Source organism: Podarcis bocagei, assembly GCF_964188305.1.
Source record: "Podarcis bocagei genome assembly, chromosome: 3".
Lineage (NCBI taxonomy): Eukaryota > Metazoa > Chordata > Lepidosauria > Squamata > Lacertidae > Podarcis > Podarcis bocagei.
The window spans coordinates 22,220,094-22,239,702 of NC_138127.1; the positions used below are offsets into that span (position 1 = coordinate 22,220,094).

The 19,609-nt window shown below is 41.8% G+C and overlaps 1 protein-coding gene across 5 annotated transcripts in view; it reads left to right on the forward strand.

Moving 5' to 3' along the window:
* The window catches only part of ADGRB3 (adhesion G protein-coupled receptor B3), a 466,862-nt gene that overhangs the window by 236,229 nt on the left and 211,024 nt on the right, over positions 1 to 19,609 (forward strand). For all 5 annotated transcript variants that reach the window (XM_081186906.1, XM_081186903.1, XM_081186902.1 and 2 more), the window contains 3 exons: positions 5,622 to 5,768; positions 6,926 to 7,001; positions 11,702 to 11,804. In XM_081186906.1, the coding sequence (XP_081043032.1) occupies positions 5,622 to 5,768; positions 6,926 to 7,001; positions 11,702 to 11,804 (326 nt within the window). The remainder of the gene's footprint in view (positions 1 to 5,621; positions 5,769 to 6,925; positions 7,002 to 11,701; positions 11,805 to 19,609) is intronic.

Consider the following 19,609-nt stretch of genomic DNA (forward strand, 5'->3'; position numbering starts at 1 on the left):
AAAATAAATTTGTGTTTCACAAATGCAACTCTGTCTTAGGAGTTATGTGGCAGATTTAATTTTGCCCTCTGTACTCTTTTCCTCCAGTCCTTGAAAATGTATTGCAGAGCCCAGTTGCTCAGGGAATGTGGGAGGGGAGAAGAGAGAGGTATTTCAAACAAAGGGAGCATCTGAACTCAAATATTGTGTCTCCCTTTCCTGCAAAGAAGGGTTTGCAACAAATGTCTTGGACCAGCCCTGATTTATTATGACAAAAGCTTTTATGGGTTAGAGCCTACTTTATCAGGTGCATGAAGTATTGTTTTCAGTTGGCCGGTACAGCATACATTTTAAACTTCAGTTAAACTTTAACTTCAATTAAAGCTGTGGTTTTTTGCACCTTGAGACATTTATTTGCAATCCACCCACCGTGTGTGTGTGTGTGTGCGTGCGTGCATGTGTAATGCAAACACACATACTTGCCAACTGAGGAATACACCTCATCAACAAAATGTTATTCCATAATAAATTAGTCTTTAAAGTGCTGCAAGACAGTTTATTATTTTTAATTTAATAGATAAAAAGAAACATTTCAGACTGTTGTTCCCTGAAGGTATGATTCATAGGACATTTATTTACTTATTTATTTGTTCGGTTGAATTGAACTGTATTCCAGGTATGATAATCTTCCCCAACATTTTCCGTTGTTCCTTGTGGAGTTAGGTAACAAGATACCAAATCTGGATAATATAATCACACCCAATTTTTGTTTTAGCCTACACACTAACAGATAGTCTAAATCCCCTAATTTGAGACAAGAACATGCAGCAGATCTGAAATAACTAACATTTTAATTAAATATACCATATTTAGCTGTTTTATGTCTCTCATTTATATAGGCATTCTTGCATAACTGCTTATTGTGAACCCTTAATGCAAAGTGATTTGTCTGTTTTGTATATGCAGAACAAACCCATTACTTCTGTTCTAGCATAAATAATGAAGACTAGTTAAATCTTTATTTAGGAGCTAGGGAAAACTTGTGCTGATCTTACCCCGTGTGAAATATGAATCTTGTCCAGTTTCCCCCTTTAAACATACACTGTTTTGCCAATGCAGGAATATGTTATAAAATCAATAAATGTCTAGTTCATCCCTTTAATACATGCCATAAGCTGCTTCCAACCACTGCTCCCCAGTACTTATGGAGTAAATTATCTCTGGTTTTCTGCTGGTGCTACTGTTTGGTCTTAAAAGCTATGTGCCTCCACTGCCCTGATCAGGTAATAGAGTAGAACCCTGAATCCAACTGGCTCTGATGGATCAGTCTGCTTACATGATGCCAGTCCTTTGAAAGGTAAAGTCTGAGCCCTGAACACTGATGTCTGGGTACCATTCAATCAGTGGGAGCCTGGCTGTACTGAATGCCCCCCCCCCCCCCGAAGCATGCAATTGTTTTTTGAAATGCAGAAGAGGCTGGGATTGATGTGATAAAGTGCTACCTATTGGAATTTGACTTTCCACAGTACTCTCACACAATAAAAGCTTGAAAGAGCCTTAAATGTAGCCTTTCTAAAGTGATGCTATAATACATAACCGGGTTAATTTGAGACTGAGAGCCAGTTGTCAAGCAGTGTAGAACAAGATCTGTAGAACTGATACCTTAATTTGAATCCTTGCCTCTATTTGAATTACAATTTCCTTTAAAATGAAATCGGCTTATGAGAGGTTCCGTACCATAATTTTTCTGTTGTGACTGCTTTTAAAGGTGTCCCTGTTCTCTGCCTTTTGCCCCTCTCTGGGGCACTTGTAGTAAATTGGTTATGCACATCATTGCCTGTGTACAAACGGCATGAACTCTATTAGCCTTCTTGTAAAATGATTAGAAAAAGCGGTGTGCAAAAAAACAATTATCGCTCTGGCTCGCATTAGAAATGGGGCTCTGAGCAGATTGTTTATCATCTGTATGAATGTGAATAATGGTACATAGGACTGTCGGAGGCTTAGAAGTAGCCTGAATCTTACTTGAAATAGGCAATGTTGCCATGGTATCATGCTCAGATTGTTAAAGCCACAATAACAGTGATTTCTATATAACAAAGGCATTATTATTTTTTAAAAAATGGAGGGGGTGAGTAAACAAAATTTCAGCTTACCCTTTACAGCTCGGGCCTGCTATTAATTGTGCTATTTTCCACTCTTGTTACAATGATAACAGATAAGTGGATGAGCACTCTCATTAAAAACTAATATTCCATATTTGCATTTGGAACTATGGCGTGCCGGTATGTGTTTACGTGTTTGATTTTACTGTAATAGCATGCTGGGTTTTGCAAATTTAACAGCACAATCCTATGCATGTTTTCTCAGAAGAAAGACCCCAGTGTTCAATAGAACTTACTCACTGGTAAGTTGTGTTCAGGACTTTAGTACATCCTAAATATAGTTACTACATAAAGTTCCCCATTCAATACAATTTCCAGGTTCCGGTGGAATGCTAAACTATAATTTGTTTACCTCAACTCTGTTTCATTTGTATATCCATACCTGACCAGGTTTACTAACCACAGCTTGTTGGGGATCAGCAAACCCGGAATATAAAGAATGTGTTGACGTTGTATTGAATGTATTGAAGTTGTTTCATAAACATCACCTTACACTTTACACTAACTAGTTTGTTGTTGTATTCAGTCTTGGGAACCTGGTTTGGGTTACCTGGCTGCAGAGATATGAGGGGAAAGCACCTTGAAAATGAAATAATGCAGCTAAAACACTTTTACTGGTGCCTTCATAGACCTTGACCACCCTCCTATCTCTGTGTGGCAACACGCTCTTTCCCCACCCTTCCATCTGCCCTGTTGAATTATGCCTTTTCAGCCTGGCTAGGTTTTTTTTGGGGGGGGAGGATTAAAGGGTGCATTCTACTTTCACTTATATCTAATGATGATACATGTTAAATGCACACCTTCGCTCTCTTAGCAAACCATATCAAGAGCTCAACTGATGCAACTGCACAGCTGCTTGCTCACCAAACAGAATTAATTTTGTAATAAAGAAAGCTGTCTCTACTGAGAGATTGGATACAGATGGAGTAAGACGATTTCTGGGTTGGGCAAGTGAAGGTTCTTAGGACTGTGGGTGCTGGTGTCAGTTCTGTTTGTGTGTGTGTCGAGAGAGGTTAAGGGTTGTACGGATGAACAGATAATTTGAATGCCATGTGAGTTGAGAATCCTGTTTTTCACTGCTTTTGATGGGGGTGGGGGTGGGGGGATGTGAAGGGGTCTTAGCCTTTCCACATAAAGAGGCATTTGAGTTTGCAAGGAATATATGGAAAAAAATGCTTGTAGGAGGCTTGAATCATTGAAGCCAAGGATGGTTGCAAGTGACTGGCTGGGAAACCCAGCCAGAAGGGCGGGGCATAAATAATAAATTATTAAATTATTACTATATGACTGAGCTGTCAGAGAGGCCTTGGGGATTTTTGCTTCATTTTTTCGGGTTTTGTTTTGTTTTGTTTTGCTGAGGTGCAGTTCTGCTTCCAATTCCTGCTATTGGCCAATAGAAAGAAAACTGGTGACACAGTGGTGCTCTTACTAGCTTTTGGGCAGTGCAACTGGCTTGGAATAGCAGTCAGAGTTTCACAGAGGAGGCAGAGGTAAAGGAAATCAATATTAGTGGGGCTGGTGCAAGACATTAGCCCACCTGAGCTGGGTGGTAGCTCTGCCACTTCTCCTGTCTGCATCACTCTGGGACTCAGAGCAAAGCATTCTGGATGCTGTGGCCCAGGAAAGCACCTGCACTGCTGTTGCCTTGATACGCTGGTTGGAAATTAGGTTTAAAATTAATTTAAAGTTCATCTTTTGATTAACTTTAAGCAACTTCCATCCACTGTAGAGGCTGTTGGGGATTTATACCAGCATATAAGCAGGCATAAAATTGCACTGTAATTAAAAATAAGTAAAATTGTTACTTTAAAAGTTTATTTTAGTTTTAAAAGTTTTTTTTACTCTTATCCCCCTGCCTTGGAGTGCTTTGTGGAGTAGCGGGGCTTCCATCACGCCCACAGCCTTGCTGGGGCAGATGAAGGGAGTACAGACAAAACACTTTGTTGATCTTGGCTGATTGAACCCTGCTCCACCCAAGCCAAATCACCCAGCCCCTCTGCCTGATGTGAAGCTAGTAAGAGAAAAACAACAAAAGCCGCCACCGTCGCCACCAAATATGACAACAGCATTAAGCAGTTGCAAAAACTATATAGTACAGTGGTACCTCAGGTTACAGACGCTTCAGGTTACAGACTCTGCTAACCCAGAAATAGTACCTCGGGTTAAGAACTTTGCCTCAGGATGAGAACAGAAATCGTGCTCTGGCGGCACGGCAGCAGCGGGAGGCCCCATTAGCTTAAATGGTGCTTCAGGTTAAGAACAGTTTCAGGTTAAGAACAGACCTCCAGAACAAATTAAGTTCTTAACCCGAGGTACCACTGCACTGCCAAAAGCAGGTTTAAAATACCAGATAATGAAACTACATTAATATCAGTTTTACAAAGCGTGACAAACCAAACATGATGTGCCTGGCACTGAAAAGAGATCAAAGTAGGCACCTAGCGGGCCTCTCTATTCAGCGAAATAATAATGATAATGATAAATCCTACAACTATTATCAGTGAGCCAGTGGAGTTGGGGAGGGGAAACCTCGAAGTTATCTCCCACTGTGCCATGAATGTACTCTGCATAACTCCATGCTGGTGCTGTATAAATAAGAATAAATAATAATTTTGGGCAATTAACAATCCGTCAGTTTCTCACTTCCCCATTTGTAAATTGGACATATCAGTTACCTGCCTCAAAGGGTCGTTGTGAAGGTAAATTAAAAAAAAAAGTTTCCATGGAACTTCGCTCACCAAATGTGCTGTGCAAGAGAGTAATAAAACAGTAATAATTACATTTCACAGTGAGGAGTAATGGGAAATGGCTTGTGAGCTGCTGGTTGCTGGTTTTTTTGCTTTGTGCAGAAAAAGACTACAGACTGCTAATATGTCAATCTACTTAATGGGGCTTGTTTTCAAATCTTATTAGGTCTGTGCAAGGGATATCGGCATTGTTATTGCTTCATTAGCCTGGTTCCAGAAGTTATATCTCCCCAAGCAATTCTCAACATCCTCTCCCTAGTTCTGTCATTTTTAATCAGTTCAGAATATGCTCTGAAGACAGAGCTCCGCTATGTCCTTCCATGTGAGTTTCAGGGCAGGAGCCAACAGAGAGAATAATCCCTGCTAAGATATTGAACCTGGCTGACAAGCGAGAGAATCAAGGCCACAACATCCATCCACAGACTATTAGTCACGTGTAAGCTTGTCTTCTTCATGGTTCATATCCTTATAAGGCTGCAATGCTATGCACACTTACCTGTGAGTCCGTCCCATTGCATTTGATGGTGCTCAATTCAGAGTAAACATGTACACTGTACACATTATTTTTAATTATTATTTGAAATATAACCCTCTAAAACTTTTTATTAACCCCTTTTTCCTCATAGTCAAAATTTACTAGTGTGATCTTTTCTCAGTGCTACTGCCGTGAAGGTTAAAGCAAGTGTTCTTTTGATTCCCCTCCCCCTTCTTTTATTCTTTTTCTTAATAGTGGCCAGCATTCAGAAGCTTCCTGCCGCATCTGTCCTCACAGACATCAATTTCCCCATGAAAGGAAGGAAAGGAATGGTCGACTGGGCACGAAACTCAGAAGATAGGGTTGTCATTCCAAAAAACATCTTCACCCCTATGTCAACAGGTAAAAACTTAAAGAGCACTTGTCCTTATATTTTCTTAGGAGAAGACAGAGGTTGGGCCTATCACTTTACAGAAGCTTTGTAATAACCTCCCATTTTAAAGTACACAGAGATCATTATTCTCTTCTGCATACAGTGGTACCTTGGTTCTCAAAGTTAATCCATTTCAGAAGTCTGTTCGACTCCTGAAAGTGTTTGAAAACCAAGGCACAGCTTCCAATTGGCTGTAGGAACTTCCTGCACTCAAGCGGAAACCGCGTTGGATATTCAGCTTCCGAAAAATGTTTGCAAACCAGAACACTTACTTCTGGGTTTGCAGCGTTTGGGAGCCAATTTGTTCAGGAGCCAAGCCAGAGAACCAAGGTACACTGTACATACATTACATAAATGAGGGACAGCTGGGAGGACAGGAGGTGAGGAGAGGGCTCCTATGAGACCCATGGTTACCACTTTTCCACACACAGATTTACCTTACATTGCTAGGAGTATAGTGCATGCATCTAAAAATGTGTAGTATGAATACAAATAAATATTGGCATCATGCAGGTATACTTGACAGGCAACTGGGATTCACTGTGGCTTCCTGTTGAGTACACCCTTTGTGCCAAAATCAGGTTTTTTGTTGCATAATGTGTGAAACGCCTTCCATTCAGGAGTGGGCGTTAGTGTAGAGACTGGCTCCTACAGTGACTTTCCTAAGGCAATATGCATTGGCTTGATATTTCAGAATTAGAGTACAATAGCCGAATTGCTGCTGTGGAAATCTGTCCTCTTCAGTGTTAAAGGGGGTGGGGGAAGTCCGCTAAAAATAACTCCTATGGATCTTTCATAATCAGGGCAGAATATATCATGAAATGCTGGTACGGTTTAGCGGCCAATGATGAATCTCACAAAACAGCCAGCCTTCTGAGTGCTTTAAATCTTGTGAGATGTTCCAATTGTAGAGACCTTTCCCTCCCCGCACCCTAATATATCATATTACATTTTTATGACAGCATACTTGGAAATAGATTTCACATTGCAATGATGATTTCTTTAAAGATAGAACTTCTTCCACAATGATAAATACCCTTTCACGTACCCATATGCTGACTATGTTGGAAAGGCAAGAAATTTAACGTACACATTGTTTTCCCTCTCTTCCCCACTTTCATTTTAGATCTAGATGAATCCACCGTATTTGTTCTTGGAGCAGTACTATACAAAAATTTAGAACTGATTTTACCCACCTTAAGGTATGTGTTGTGACTAGGAGACAGCATGATTTATATTACTTCAAAAATATGCATCTGGGATGTATTGAGTTGAAAACTGACGGCAATTGCCATGGGTTTTTATGCAGTACAAGACTTTCCCCCTCAGTAGAGTAGGGATGGACAACTTGGCCTGGGGCCTAGATCAGATTATTTTCCTGCCCTCCCATCTCACCAGCTGAACTTTGTCCTGCCCGCTTCTCAACTCCTTTCTGGGATCAGCCCTAGTTTGAGAGTTAGAGAAATTCTAAGGAAGGGGTAAAAGAAACATGGAGATGCAGAAGACACTGGACCATCTAAAGCAGAGATGGGGAATCTTTTCTGACCAGTGGGTCAGATCATTATCTCCTCACCTGTTGGTGGGCCAAATTTGACAGGTGGGTGGGGCTTCCCACTTGTCAATCAACTGATACTATGCTTTGAAGTCCCAATTGGGAGGGGAGGAGGGGAAAGCTGTCCTTTGAAGGACAGATCTTCCTCCCATTCTGATCAAAAAGGGGGAGAAGATACCTTTTGGAAACACCAACTACCTTGGGGAAAAGTCCCTTGAATGCTGCACAAGTGGTGCACAATCGGCTGGTTGACAGATGGACATGGTTTAGGAAAAATGGAATCGTGGGCCACCTTGGACTCCCAGGGAACTCACAATTGGTTCCCTGGCTGGAGGTTCCCCACCTCTGATCTAAAAGAAGTAGAGCGAGCTGAGATGGAGACGAGGGGCCTTCTGCGGCAATGCAGGAGAAGGCAGCAGCAGCAGCAGCAGGTGAGGAGGAGGAAGGCAGGCCTTGGGTACTGGGCAAAATTACCTACTTGGCCCATAAATGGAAAAAGGAGCCATAGGTGGTTTGGACTTCCCCCAGTGCTGACAAAGAAATGCATAAACTCTGCAACTTTTAATTGCACTTTCATCTGATCTTTCTTTTTGAACTTTGTACTGCTATTGTTTAGTGTTTTGTTCATTTTTGTAAACTGCCCGTAATTCTAAAATAAGGCAGCATACACATGTTTTGAATATAGATAAGTCCTTCACCATCATGACTGCTTTCAGAAGCACAATTCTATTTAGAAATTTGATTAGAGGCTGTCCTGGATTTGAAGCTTGAAATCAATGTGATATGCTGCCTTTATTTAGCCCTCACTGAGACATAACCTCTGCCCTCCATCTCCTTTCCTGTGGAAAAAAGACTTCCCTGACTTTAATTGATAGTTTCCCTACATGCAGAACTGTGGAGCTAGATATTATCAAACACTTTTCTGTCTGGAGAGTTGGGAGGCCCTTCCTCACACCTCTGTGCATTTCTCAAGACAAATTTAGAGGAATTTTGGTAATACTGAAGCATGGCACAATTTGTACCTATCACTGCATCACTGATCTCCCAGGTTCTGTTTTCGCAATCAGTATAGGCTTTCTTCCTGTTTAACATAAGTTTCATGCCAGAAGTGTCTTCAGGCGTTTCACAAACTCATAAACAATAAGTGGAGGCTCATTAAACATAAACTCTTCCAGAATAACTGAAACGCCGGTCTTTATTTAAAAACAGTCTGACACTCAGCACGGCCGAGTTTCATACATTAAGTACAATGATGAAGGGGCCAGATTCATAATAATGTGAGATTCAAAGTGGGCTCAGTTAGATAACTGTACTCAGTCATGAGGTTTGACATGGCACATAAGCAGCTCCATTGATGGAAATGGAACAAAACTGATGGAATGCTTGAAAAGCTAATCGAACCATTTTATGCCCAGTGTGATATATATAAGGGGGAATATGTATGTATTGTAATCCAATCTGCTTTTGCACTCTGCTATTTATTGCATGCTTTTGAGTCACTTCCCAAGTCACTTCCAGCACACAGAGATTTAGGTGCAGCACTTCATAATACGAATGGTTGTTTCACAACTGCCTCTGCATATGGCATTGACAATATGCCTTTTACCATTAAAAATGTCTTTACTACAGATGTTTGACCTTCTCAAGGGAGTATAGAACACTAATTTACAGTGTTGTTGAAAAGAGAGGAAACTCGTTCAGAGTCAGATAACCATGATATTTATTCCCAGTGATTCCCAGTGCAGAGAGAGAATATTAAAATATATTCCTGTGCTTAGTAGATTTTGTCTTGCGTTTCTCAGCAGTTGATTGTCTGCACTAAGTACATGCAGTAGGAGTGCTTCATTGCACGGTAGCAGAAATGTCAACTGGAAATATAAGGGCTTTTAAAAGAGAAAAGCATAAACCAAACGCTGCAGCATGTCATTCATTCCATTAACATAACATGGCATATGCTGTCCCTCTTTGACTAAAATGAATGGAGAAGATCTTGAATGGGAAGAAGCTCCAAAGAGCACCTGCCCCCACAATGAGTCTCTGGACTGAGTTGCAGTGTTTGTTATTGTTATTAATATTCATTTTTGTAATATTACTTTACCACTTTTGTCAAAATGGGTTTTTTTCTCTCTTCTGTTTAGCTTTGCATCTTAAACCCCAATTTCTCCTGCATCTTTTATCCATCTCAGACATAACAGAAAGTTTTCCATCTGGTGAAGGGATTTGCTAAATATTTGTCAGATGGATATTTTTGGGAGAGTGGGGGGTAATTAATCTGTGAATGTTGCCAAAGTAGGAAACATCATCGGTCCAACTGATGGTTTAAGCAGGAGCTGCACATTCCTGTCTCCTTTTAAAGGTTTAGTAAAATATAGGACAGATGAATGTTTCAGTGCTACTATACAAACTTATACAGCCATGAATAAAGGAATTTTGGACTTTGCATGAAAATATAAGCAGGAGATGAAGGGGATAACTGCACCCCGTCATCCTGCAGGAACTGATACTTGATGTATGTACTGCTTTCAGACGTGCGGTATATCATGATATGCACTGCATTGTAATAAGTTTTGTAGGAAATGCTGTGCTAATTTTTGAAATAACCAGCACAGAAAATAGGGTACTTTAGTTAGAAGTAGGTGAGTGTAGCTGAGTAGGCTCCCCCTGTCTTAAATGTCCATTGTAAGGCACAGACACCAGGGCAAGCCACATGTCATCTGGGGCTCAGGGCCAAAGGCATAAGCCAAAAATCCCTTTTTCCCTCATTGAGCCTTCACATGGGTAACATAGTAAGAGTACTTCAGAGAGTTTCTAACGTTGCTTCTAGAATCGAACCGTGAACAGTTCTGTTTGCAAATAATTCTCTCCCTCTTCTTACATTTACTCACTTTTACATTGATGAAACTCTGCAAAATAAATAAATAAATGAAACAAGCAATCCTGGCATCCATGTATGTGCTTCTGTGCATTAGGCAAACACTCCACAAAGGGATTGTGCAACTGTATATATGCAGCCACATAAAAATGCTTCCCCCACCCCCCCAGTGTTTCTCAATTTGCAGGTATGCGCTGGCAGTGTAAGGGGAGGGGAGGAAACAAACGGGAGAGGGCCGAAAGCTGTAAAACAGTTCTTTGCACCACATTCAGATATAAGTAATGAAACAATGGCAAATTGCTAACATAATGGTTGGGTGGTTTAGAACACCAAAATCCAGATAAGAAAAATTCCAGTACCATCTGTATCGAAACAATTAGCGTTAGAGTCCCCTGAAGTGGAATTCTACTAAATGTATTCTCCTACAGACAGAAGGAAAAGGAAGCATTCTTTGCCAGTTCCCCCTCTTACCACCCCCACCCACTGGCTCTGAACCCTTTTGTTCGTGGAAGAGCAGATCTGGATTGAACCCATTACATTACATTTTTCTTTGGTGATGGGTTTTTTGGGAGTTTTTTGTAAGCTTGCATCCCACAACGGCAATACTTGTTGCCCCCACAATTCACCACTGATATCTGAAGTGGTGACCCTGAGTAGCTTCTGCCACCTCAAAACACCCTTCAGAATCAACTGGAAAGAAAATAACAGAGGGCCAAAACGTGAGGCAATGCTTCTTTAAAACAGGACAGCTTATTAAGGCTGCTGTCGTCAAAATACATTTTACGCAAGAATACCTTTAAAACAAATGAGGCTGTTTTGGTGGAAGTAGTTTGATGATTGTCACCTGAGGACTGAGAAACTGATATAAACTCTCCACATGATTTTGGTGGGCATGAGGTCAACTCCTCCTGGCCTCATAAATGAGAATCCCAGAGGAAAACAATGGGGCCTCACCAGCGTAAGTGATCTGAGAATTGAAACCCTTGGGTATCTTTCGAACGATCTCGTTGTTCATTCATATATGGAATGAAATGGGTTTTAAGTCTCCCTGGTTATAGATCAGAAAAATTGATTCTGAGGAAACTCATTGCTGTCATCCATCTTAACTTTTTCAGTTAGCAGTCAGCAAAACAGCCAGGCCAGAACTTTGCAAGAAATATGTTTTGTTTTGTGTAAAACAAGCCTACTGAGTTCACCTTGAGATAAATGAATTTACAGCCATTTAAAGACCTGCCTGAAGGTTTGTGTTGTCAATCTGTCTCTTTAATCAATGAATCATACTTAAGGAATGACTCTTGGATCAGCACGAGGGCTTTCTTTAATTCTTCACCAGGTCTGAGAACAGGGGGAAATGTATTTACAATAAATGGCATGTAGGGATATTAATTTAAATTCTCATCTAGTCATATTCTCTCTTTGCTTGATTGCATCATATTGAGGTTTTAATAAATGTGTGTTTTTTAACTGTTCTTTTTCAGAAATTATACAGTTGTAAATTCCAAAATCATTGTGGTCACCATAAGGCCTGAGCCCAAAACATCCGATTCCTTTCTAGAGATAGAGTTAGCTCATTTGGCTAATGTAAGTATTGATGTAGTGAATGTTCATTATTATTATACAACTCATTATTTATATTCATTTATAAAAAACAAAGAATGTATTGAAATAACTGTTTTGTCAAATTCTTCATTAACCCATTAGGTTTATCTATTTTTTTCCTTTTGTTGGAGTTGCTGCTTTTATATTACAACTTTAATTCATACTGAAATCAATGCTTTACCTTACTGCAGTCCCATAAGGTGTTGTTAACCTTTTGTCTCCCAGATGTTGGTGGGCTACAACTCTCACCATCCTTAACCATTGTCCATGCTGCCTTGGGCTGGTGAAAGATAGGAGTCCAACAATATCTGGAGGGTCAGAGAATAGCCACATCCTTGATATAATGGAGCAGCCACCCCTATATTAAAACCAGATCCATTGCACAGATCTCACAATTCCCCGAGTTAATTGTGTGTCTCTAAAGGGGACGCAGGTGGTGCTGTGGTGTAAACCACTGAGCCTTGGGCTTGCCGATCGGAAGGTTGGTAGTTCTAATCCCCATGACAGGGTGAGATCCTGTTGCTCAGTCCCAGCTCCTGCCAACCTAGCAGTTCAAAAGCACGTCAAAGTGCAAGTAGATAAATAGGTACTGTTCCGGCGGGAAGGTAAATGGCGTTTCCATGCACTGCTCTGGTTTCACCAGAAGTGGCTTAGTCATGCTGGCCACATGACCTGGAAAATCTGTCTGCAGGCAAATGCCGTCTCCCTCAGCCAGTAAAGCGAGATGAGTGCCACAACCCCAGAGTTGTTCGTGACTGGACTTAACTGTCAGGTGTCCTTTACCTTTACCTTCTAAAGCAGCAGAGTTTAATTCAATCGCAAGTAAATAGAAACTGCCTTGTTTGAGCACTTGATTTCCCTAGGCTATGTTCTATTGCTAAACCATACTAACATTTCAATGTATATATTTGACTTTGTAAGGATTTGTGTGAATCCTTGGCTTCAGCTGTATAATGTGATATATATTGATATTGGGTGGTTAGACATCATCGAAGTATCATGTGATTTTGAGGTAGGAAGATGATTACCTTTCTCATAGCTTTTTCAGCTGGTGTATGGCAGGGTTGGTATTCTCATGGCCACCCTACAGATGGTATTGGGCCACAACTCTCATTATTTCTATTGGCTGCACTAGTTTGGTTGATGGAGCCACACAGTACCTACCCTTATGCATGGAATCACTGAAATTGGCAAGACAAATTCCCAGGGTTGGTGCATGCCCCTTTCCACAACACACATAATGTAACACAAACTTTTAAGTTTTGAGGGAGAAGAATCCTTTGGACTGGGCCCCCATGCATGCACGCCTCCATATGGAATGCTCATGTCACATGTGATCAGGGCCGTCTTTACCCAGGGGTGTAAGGGGTGCGGGGCACCTGGGCGCTGAATTCTGGGGGGGGGGGCACCAAATGTATACCTACTGTATATTGGTCTCTCTTGATTGGCGGCAGTGAAAATCAATGGAGCGAAATTCCCTGCCCCCCTCCTCTGTCGCTCTGCTACTCCATAGCGTCAAATTTTCCCAACGAGTCAGGAAAGAAAAGCAGTTTCTTCCACTCCGTCATCGTTTAAAAATGGTCAACAACTTTGGCTTCCACCCTCCCAAAATAAGCTCAACAATTTTAAATTTGGGGGCGGATCTTTGCACCCTGGTGGCGCATATGCTAAAGACAGCCCTGTGTGTGATAAAGACGGACCTGCATTAGATGCAAAAGAGAAGAGGTGCACTCTCCTCCTTTTCCATGGGAATTGGGTCATTGCCTGATAAAGACCTGAACTGGCCCCATGTATTATTTATTTTGTGCTTTTAAAACTTGAGGAAGCTTCCAACTTGATTTCCAGTGTAGAGCCTAAGCTTGCTGAGAGGTCCAAAAATCCCTTTTCCTATATGCAGACAGATTTCTTTTCATGTTCAGAAATGTATACATCTGAGAGCCTTGCTGAATACTTTACACTTTCTCACATTTGTATAGTGTAGTAAACAAACATCTTTGGCAGGACTTTCTTAACAGAATTCTGAACACAAAAAAGTGCTAGAAGCATTCACAAATTTCAGTTACAGATAGGCCTCCTTACTATATCAGTAACTACAGACATAGATCCAATGCAGATGAGCATGTGAAGTCAAAGCATTCAAAGCATTTTTCTTATTCACTGTACTATAGTGCCTAATGAAGTATACTCAATATATTGTGCAATGCAGAATATGTTTTACCATCTATCTAGCAATGCCAGTGGGAATCTGCATCCCACATATTTCAGGCCACTAGCTGAATGACTCTCACGTCAAATAAAATCTTTATTGTTGTGTTCAATGACTAGTACCAAAGAATCAAAATAGGAAACACATAAAACACATTATCCAACTGTGTATAATAGCAAAATCTGGAATGAAATAAAATAAGGTAGATTTAAAAAAAACCACAAAGAGAAAATAAACTCCAAGAAGGGAAATTACAGAGTGGCTGGGATCAGATCCTGGTGGGATTTATTTGCTGTAGGTAGGCCACACTGATGGATACATGGTTTGAGGAGGAGTTGAAGGACATAAAATACATCTAATCATCCTGGCAGCTCTAATAAGAAATGTTCAATAAAGGTTTTATGCAAGTCATGTAAAAGGAGCAGTGAAGGAGGACATGGGTCGCCTACCTGACCTCTGTAGAGTCTCTGGGGCAACTACATGTGTGGGAGTGAGTGTTTGTGTATCTTCTCTACAGTACTCCTGAAGGGATGGCATTTAAGCATGCCAGCATGAAGGCTATGAATTGCTTTCAGACCAAGAGTTCAGAAAGATAGTTGGCTGGTTTGTCAGTCTGGAGTGCTCCATCAATTAGAGTATCACTGCAGGTTGAGCCTAGATTGTGTTGGTGCTCAACATCTAAGATACGTTCATTGTTGGAGAACCATTCTGACCTTCTCACATCCCAGAGGCATGAGGGAACTCAAGGAAAATCTGCATAGCTAGAGTTTTTCTAGCTATACAGTAGGGACTGCTTCAGTACAGATTGCTTCTCAGCTCAAAAGCAGCACACCAGATTGTGGCTTTGCAGTTAAACTTACAAAGCTCCAAGTCTTCTGATACCAGAAGTCCTCACTAAAGGATAAGGACTTCGTTGTTGAAAATAAGAATTTGAGTTCTTATTATGATCCATTTATCAGTTTATTTGTGGTCACTTTACATCTAAATACCATGGATGTGAAATTAAATTGCAAACCATCTGTAGACAATCATGTGATGATTGCATTTCATAGTTTTGCCACTCTGGGATTCTCTTCCCATAGCAAATCACAAAAATGCATATGCATGACTGTGCAAGTTACTTAAAATGTTGAGATTTTGTGACATACAGAAGCAGTTTTATATACCTGAAAAACATACTAGTTCTAGAAACATAATATATGTAGTACAAAGAACAGAGTCTAGGAAGCTATATGTTGAACCTTAAAAAAAGGCCCAAAAATACCTCAATTTATATTTTGAAAAAGTATTCAGGGAAATACTTTCTTTTGGGTTTAAATTGTATCCATATGGGCTCATTAGCCATGGCTAATTAAAAAAGTTACATGCACAACCCAACCAATATTAAGCACTTTTAGATTTGATTGAATTCAATAGGAGAGATTTAACCACATGCTAAGCATTCCCACTGAAAACAATGAGAGTTAGAAGGGCTTAACTTTGGTTGGGTTGTGCCTAAGGATATGTGAATCTGCATTCAGTATACAGTGGTACCTTGGGTTACAAATGCTTCAGGTTACAGACTACGCTAACCCGGAAGTAGTACCTTGGGTTAAGAACTTTACATCAGGATGAGAATAGAAATCGCGCGGCAGTGGCAGTGAGAGGCCCCATTAGCTAAAGTGGTACCCTCAGGTTAAGAACAGCTTCAGGTTAAGAACGGACCTCCGGAACGAATTCAGTTCTTAACCAGAGGTACCACTGTATGCATTTTTGTACATATTCCCAAGCTGGAGAGCTGCACTGTAAAATTCAGCGAAGTGCAAATTTTGAAGGATAACTACGTTTTGGCTCTCATACTGCTATGGAAAGTGTAAATTAGGTAGTGCAAATTTGTTTAAGTTTCTCCCCTATCTGCAGCTTTGCCTTAAAACCAGTTAGTGGATTGGACTGTAAGGGTTAACTGCAAGCAAAGGGGAATGGGGCAGCATGTGGAAAAGGTTGTAGTGACTTTGGTCACCATGTTGAGATAAGAAGAAAGAATCAAAATAGTGTCACTAAACTGTATCAGTGTAGGAATCAACAGATAAACTCCATATAAGTAATTAAAAAATGGCCAATAGCATCAAGGCCATGGGAAGGTTAAACGAACGTCTTTGAAAGCCATTTTTAGAAACCTTTTTTCAGCTTGTTTATTTTATTGTTCTTTTCAGTAATCTACTGACATAGCGTTTGCCTCTTGCCAGTTCTTTAAAATGTTTATTAGCTTGATTCTGGCAGCAGAAAATGCAGGGCATTGATTGTCATTTGGCTTTGTCTACCTTTCTGTAACAGGATATTAATGACTACCATATTAACACAGGGCCAGGAAGTGCTGACAAGGCAGGAAAGCAATAGTCTTGTCAATAACATCCTGGAAGGGGTGTCGTTTTCTTTTGGCTCTGTTTGAATCCAAAATCTCCATTTTCTTCAGACAGCAGGTCGGATTCAGTCCCTTGAGTGAACTCAATAGTAAAGGGGTGAGAGACTTCATATACGCAAAGTCAATCCATTCAGGAATCATTGCCTAATATCTGCCAGAATCTATGTAAGAAATACCATCTTTAATGGAGTCTCGAAGCACTGACATCTCTGGGACTCAATGCATTGAATTTTATTGGGCCCTTAAGGTCTTTTCGCAAGTGATACTACAACACCCTTTGAATATTCCACATTTGTTGGTTTGCTCTCTGTGAGCCTGTTCATATGTTACCTTAGCAGCATAGTTGCTGCTACCCCCAAAACCATTCTACACTTTCCTCAATTTATGAAGTTTGGTAATCACATGAGACAGGTTGATCCACACTACAAGCTAAGATGTGGTGGAATTGTGATGCCCCATTCTTCTGTCTCTTACATGTGTGTGTGTGTGTGTGTGTGCGCGCACACACACACACACACACACACACCTTTTCTTCATCATGAATTACCGGGGCCACATGTGATGTGAAACCAGCAATCATACCCTTTGCATAACACTTTACTCATGAACATGAATTTACGAACATACAAACCACGCCTCTGCTGAAATGTTAATAAATGAAAATCTGTTCTTAACTTGGAAAATATCTAACACTATCAGAATATCTAAAGGTAAGAATGGGGAATAGCAACAGAGCAACACCACGAACTGCGTTGAGAGTATTTTCCCCATTCCATTCCTTTATTGTTTCTTTGGTTCACTCTGCCCTGCGTTTCTGTCCTGAACCCCTGGCCTACCTGGGAGCAAGTCAGTATGTCAAGTACCCAGTCCAACATCAATCAACATGTCCAAAGTACAAACAAAGCACAGTTCCACAGAGATCCTTGAGCATCCAAACTGAGGTCCATCAGCATGGGCAGTTGAGCAGACCCAGCACCTCACCTCTGCTGCCCTTTTGTACTTTGCATGTTGATTGCAACATCTGGGCTTGATGAAGCACGAGACCCTCGCCTGTTCCAAGCCTTCGCCAGCTGAGGAATCACACCCCTTCTCCCAGAGCTAGCGAGCCCCACCTGGCCAGCTAGGGAGCTGGGCTGTAGGATCTTGCCTGCCTCAGCCTCCCAGAGCACCCCACCCACTGCTTCCTACGCTTCGCTTCAGAGCCTGCAATGTTCATGGAGACACTGGGCACTGACCCCCATCCCCTGGTCATCCACCATCACCTTGTGAGTACTTCCTACACCAACCTCTCCTTCCCCATTCCCAGTTTGCCCTGGTATGTTCCAGTCTCGGCTACATCCTTTGCCAGGATCCTCTTCCCCCTCCGTGTTGTCCTGCCAGTTCATGACAATTACACTCCTCCTGAATTCTAGTGTAACTGGGTGAATTTCTAAAACTATCTCTGGATATGGAGCACATGCACAGTTTGCCATAGCTTTCAGAGCATCGGTATCTTTGGTTCCTACGCATGTGTGCATTGATGAAACAATGTGTCTACAAAAATAAATCTTGATGGAAACATGCCACATCAGGATTACTTTTCGTTTTCTTTTTTGCAGCATTTGATGATGCACAGTGTAGGGAAAGATGTAAATGAACTGAAGGGCATTGAAGTTATGAAAAGAATGTACTGTGCTTTGTACAAAATTCAAAAATGAAAAAAGATAGTTTCTCATACCTCAGAGACAAAACTAGGTAACTTAAAACTCAGAGGGAGGAATTCAGGCTTCTGCTAAAACAAACATTCCCTCAGTGCATGCATTTATGCTTGCCCAATGGAGCAAGCTCCCCTTTCCCAGCATGCAGTTCTAGGTATCTCTCCAAGACCCCAGAGCCATTTGCATGGGAAATGGGGAGAAGGCTCCATTGCACTAGCAGGAGGCCTTGCACTGGCTCCCACTAGCAGAGGTACTTAGTTGAATCCAGCCACCAATTCAGTTGAGGGAATTTTCAGAAGCCCTCCATAGATTCACACATACCATGACTGGATTGAAATTGTCCACTCCAGTGGACTTGGCTGTGTAAATTGGGGAGGGGGGCTCAAGTGAGCTATGGCTATACAGGTGTTCTTGGACTAAACTTCCACCATTCCTGACTAGTGGTCATGTTGGCTGGGGCTGATGGAAGTTGGGAGTCCAACAAAATCTGGAGGACTGCAGGTTCCCCACCCCAAATGTAAATGTCTGAGATTGAGATCTTGTTATGTCTTTGTGTAACAGGATTTTGTTGTTATTGCTGCATAAAGGAGAGGAAGATAAAAACGTTATGTGAGGGTTTGATTAGCTGCTTGTGCGTGAAAACGTGCTCCCTCAGAGTTTGTGCGCCCCCACAAACCTCCGTGTGTGACGGAGCTCCTCAGACATGTCTGCTCTAGTCACTAGTAGAGTCCGACAGTGGCTGTCTGCGGAAGCGTTTCCAGCAAAGAAGTTCCTTAACGGAAACGCGTCTCCTGGACTCACGGCGTGACAGTTTCCTGCGAGGTATGGGTCTCCCTATGGGAGACTCCGATACCTCCCCACTGTTCTCGCTGGAAGCCTCCCTGAGCCCTCCCTCCTGCTCGCATTCCCTCAGAGACTCACTCCTCCCCCTGCTGGTCCCTGCTTCAGCAGTTGAGTCTCTTTCATCCTGCCTGAGTCCCTCCACCACCTGATGCTCTGATGGCAGTTCCCTGACATCCACCTCCCCTCCAGGGCCCCCCTCACCCCCTCCCAATTCCTCCCCCCTGGGAGGTGAAGGGCTAAAACCCCGAAACGAATCTTCCTCATCTTCTGACGTCTCGAACAATTCTCTCCATCGATCGTCGTCCTGGCCAGCTGAATCCTCCTCCTCTTCAGAATCTGGGAACCCCTCCAACTCCTCTTCCTCGTCGGTGGTGGCAAAGTATTCCCTTCGGAACCTCGCTACAGGCTGAGGTTTACGTGGGAACCTCTGATGAAAAGTCTCTATTAAAACCTCGTCATTGACATCCTCTGCCCTAACCCAGGTGTTTTCCGACTCCGGTTCCCCTTCCCACATTACCAAATACTCTACTTGATCTCCCTTCCACCTGGAATCGAGGATCTCCGCTACATGGTAGCTGTGTTCCTTCTCCTCCATTGCTGGTCCCCTAGTGACCCTCCCCTCACTGTCTCCTCTATACGG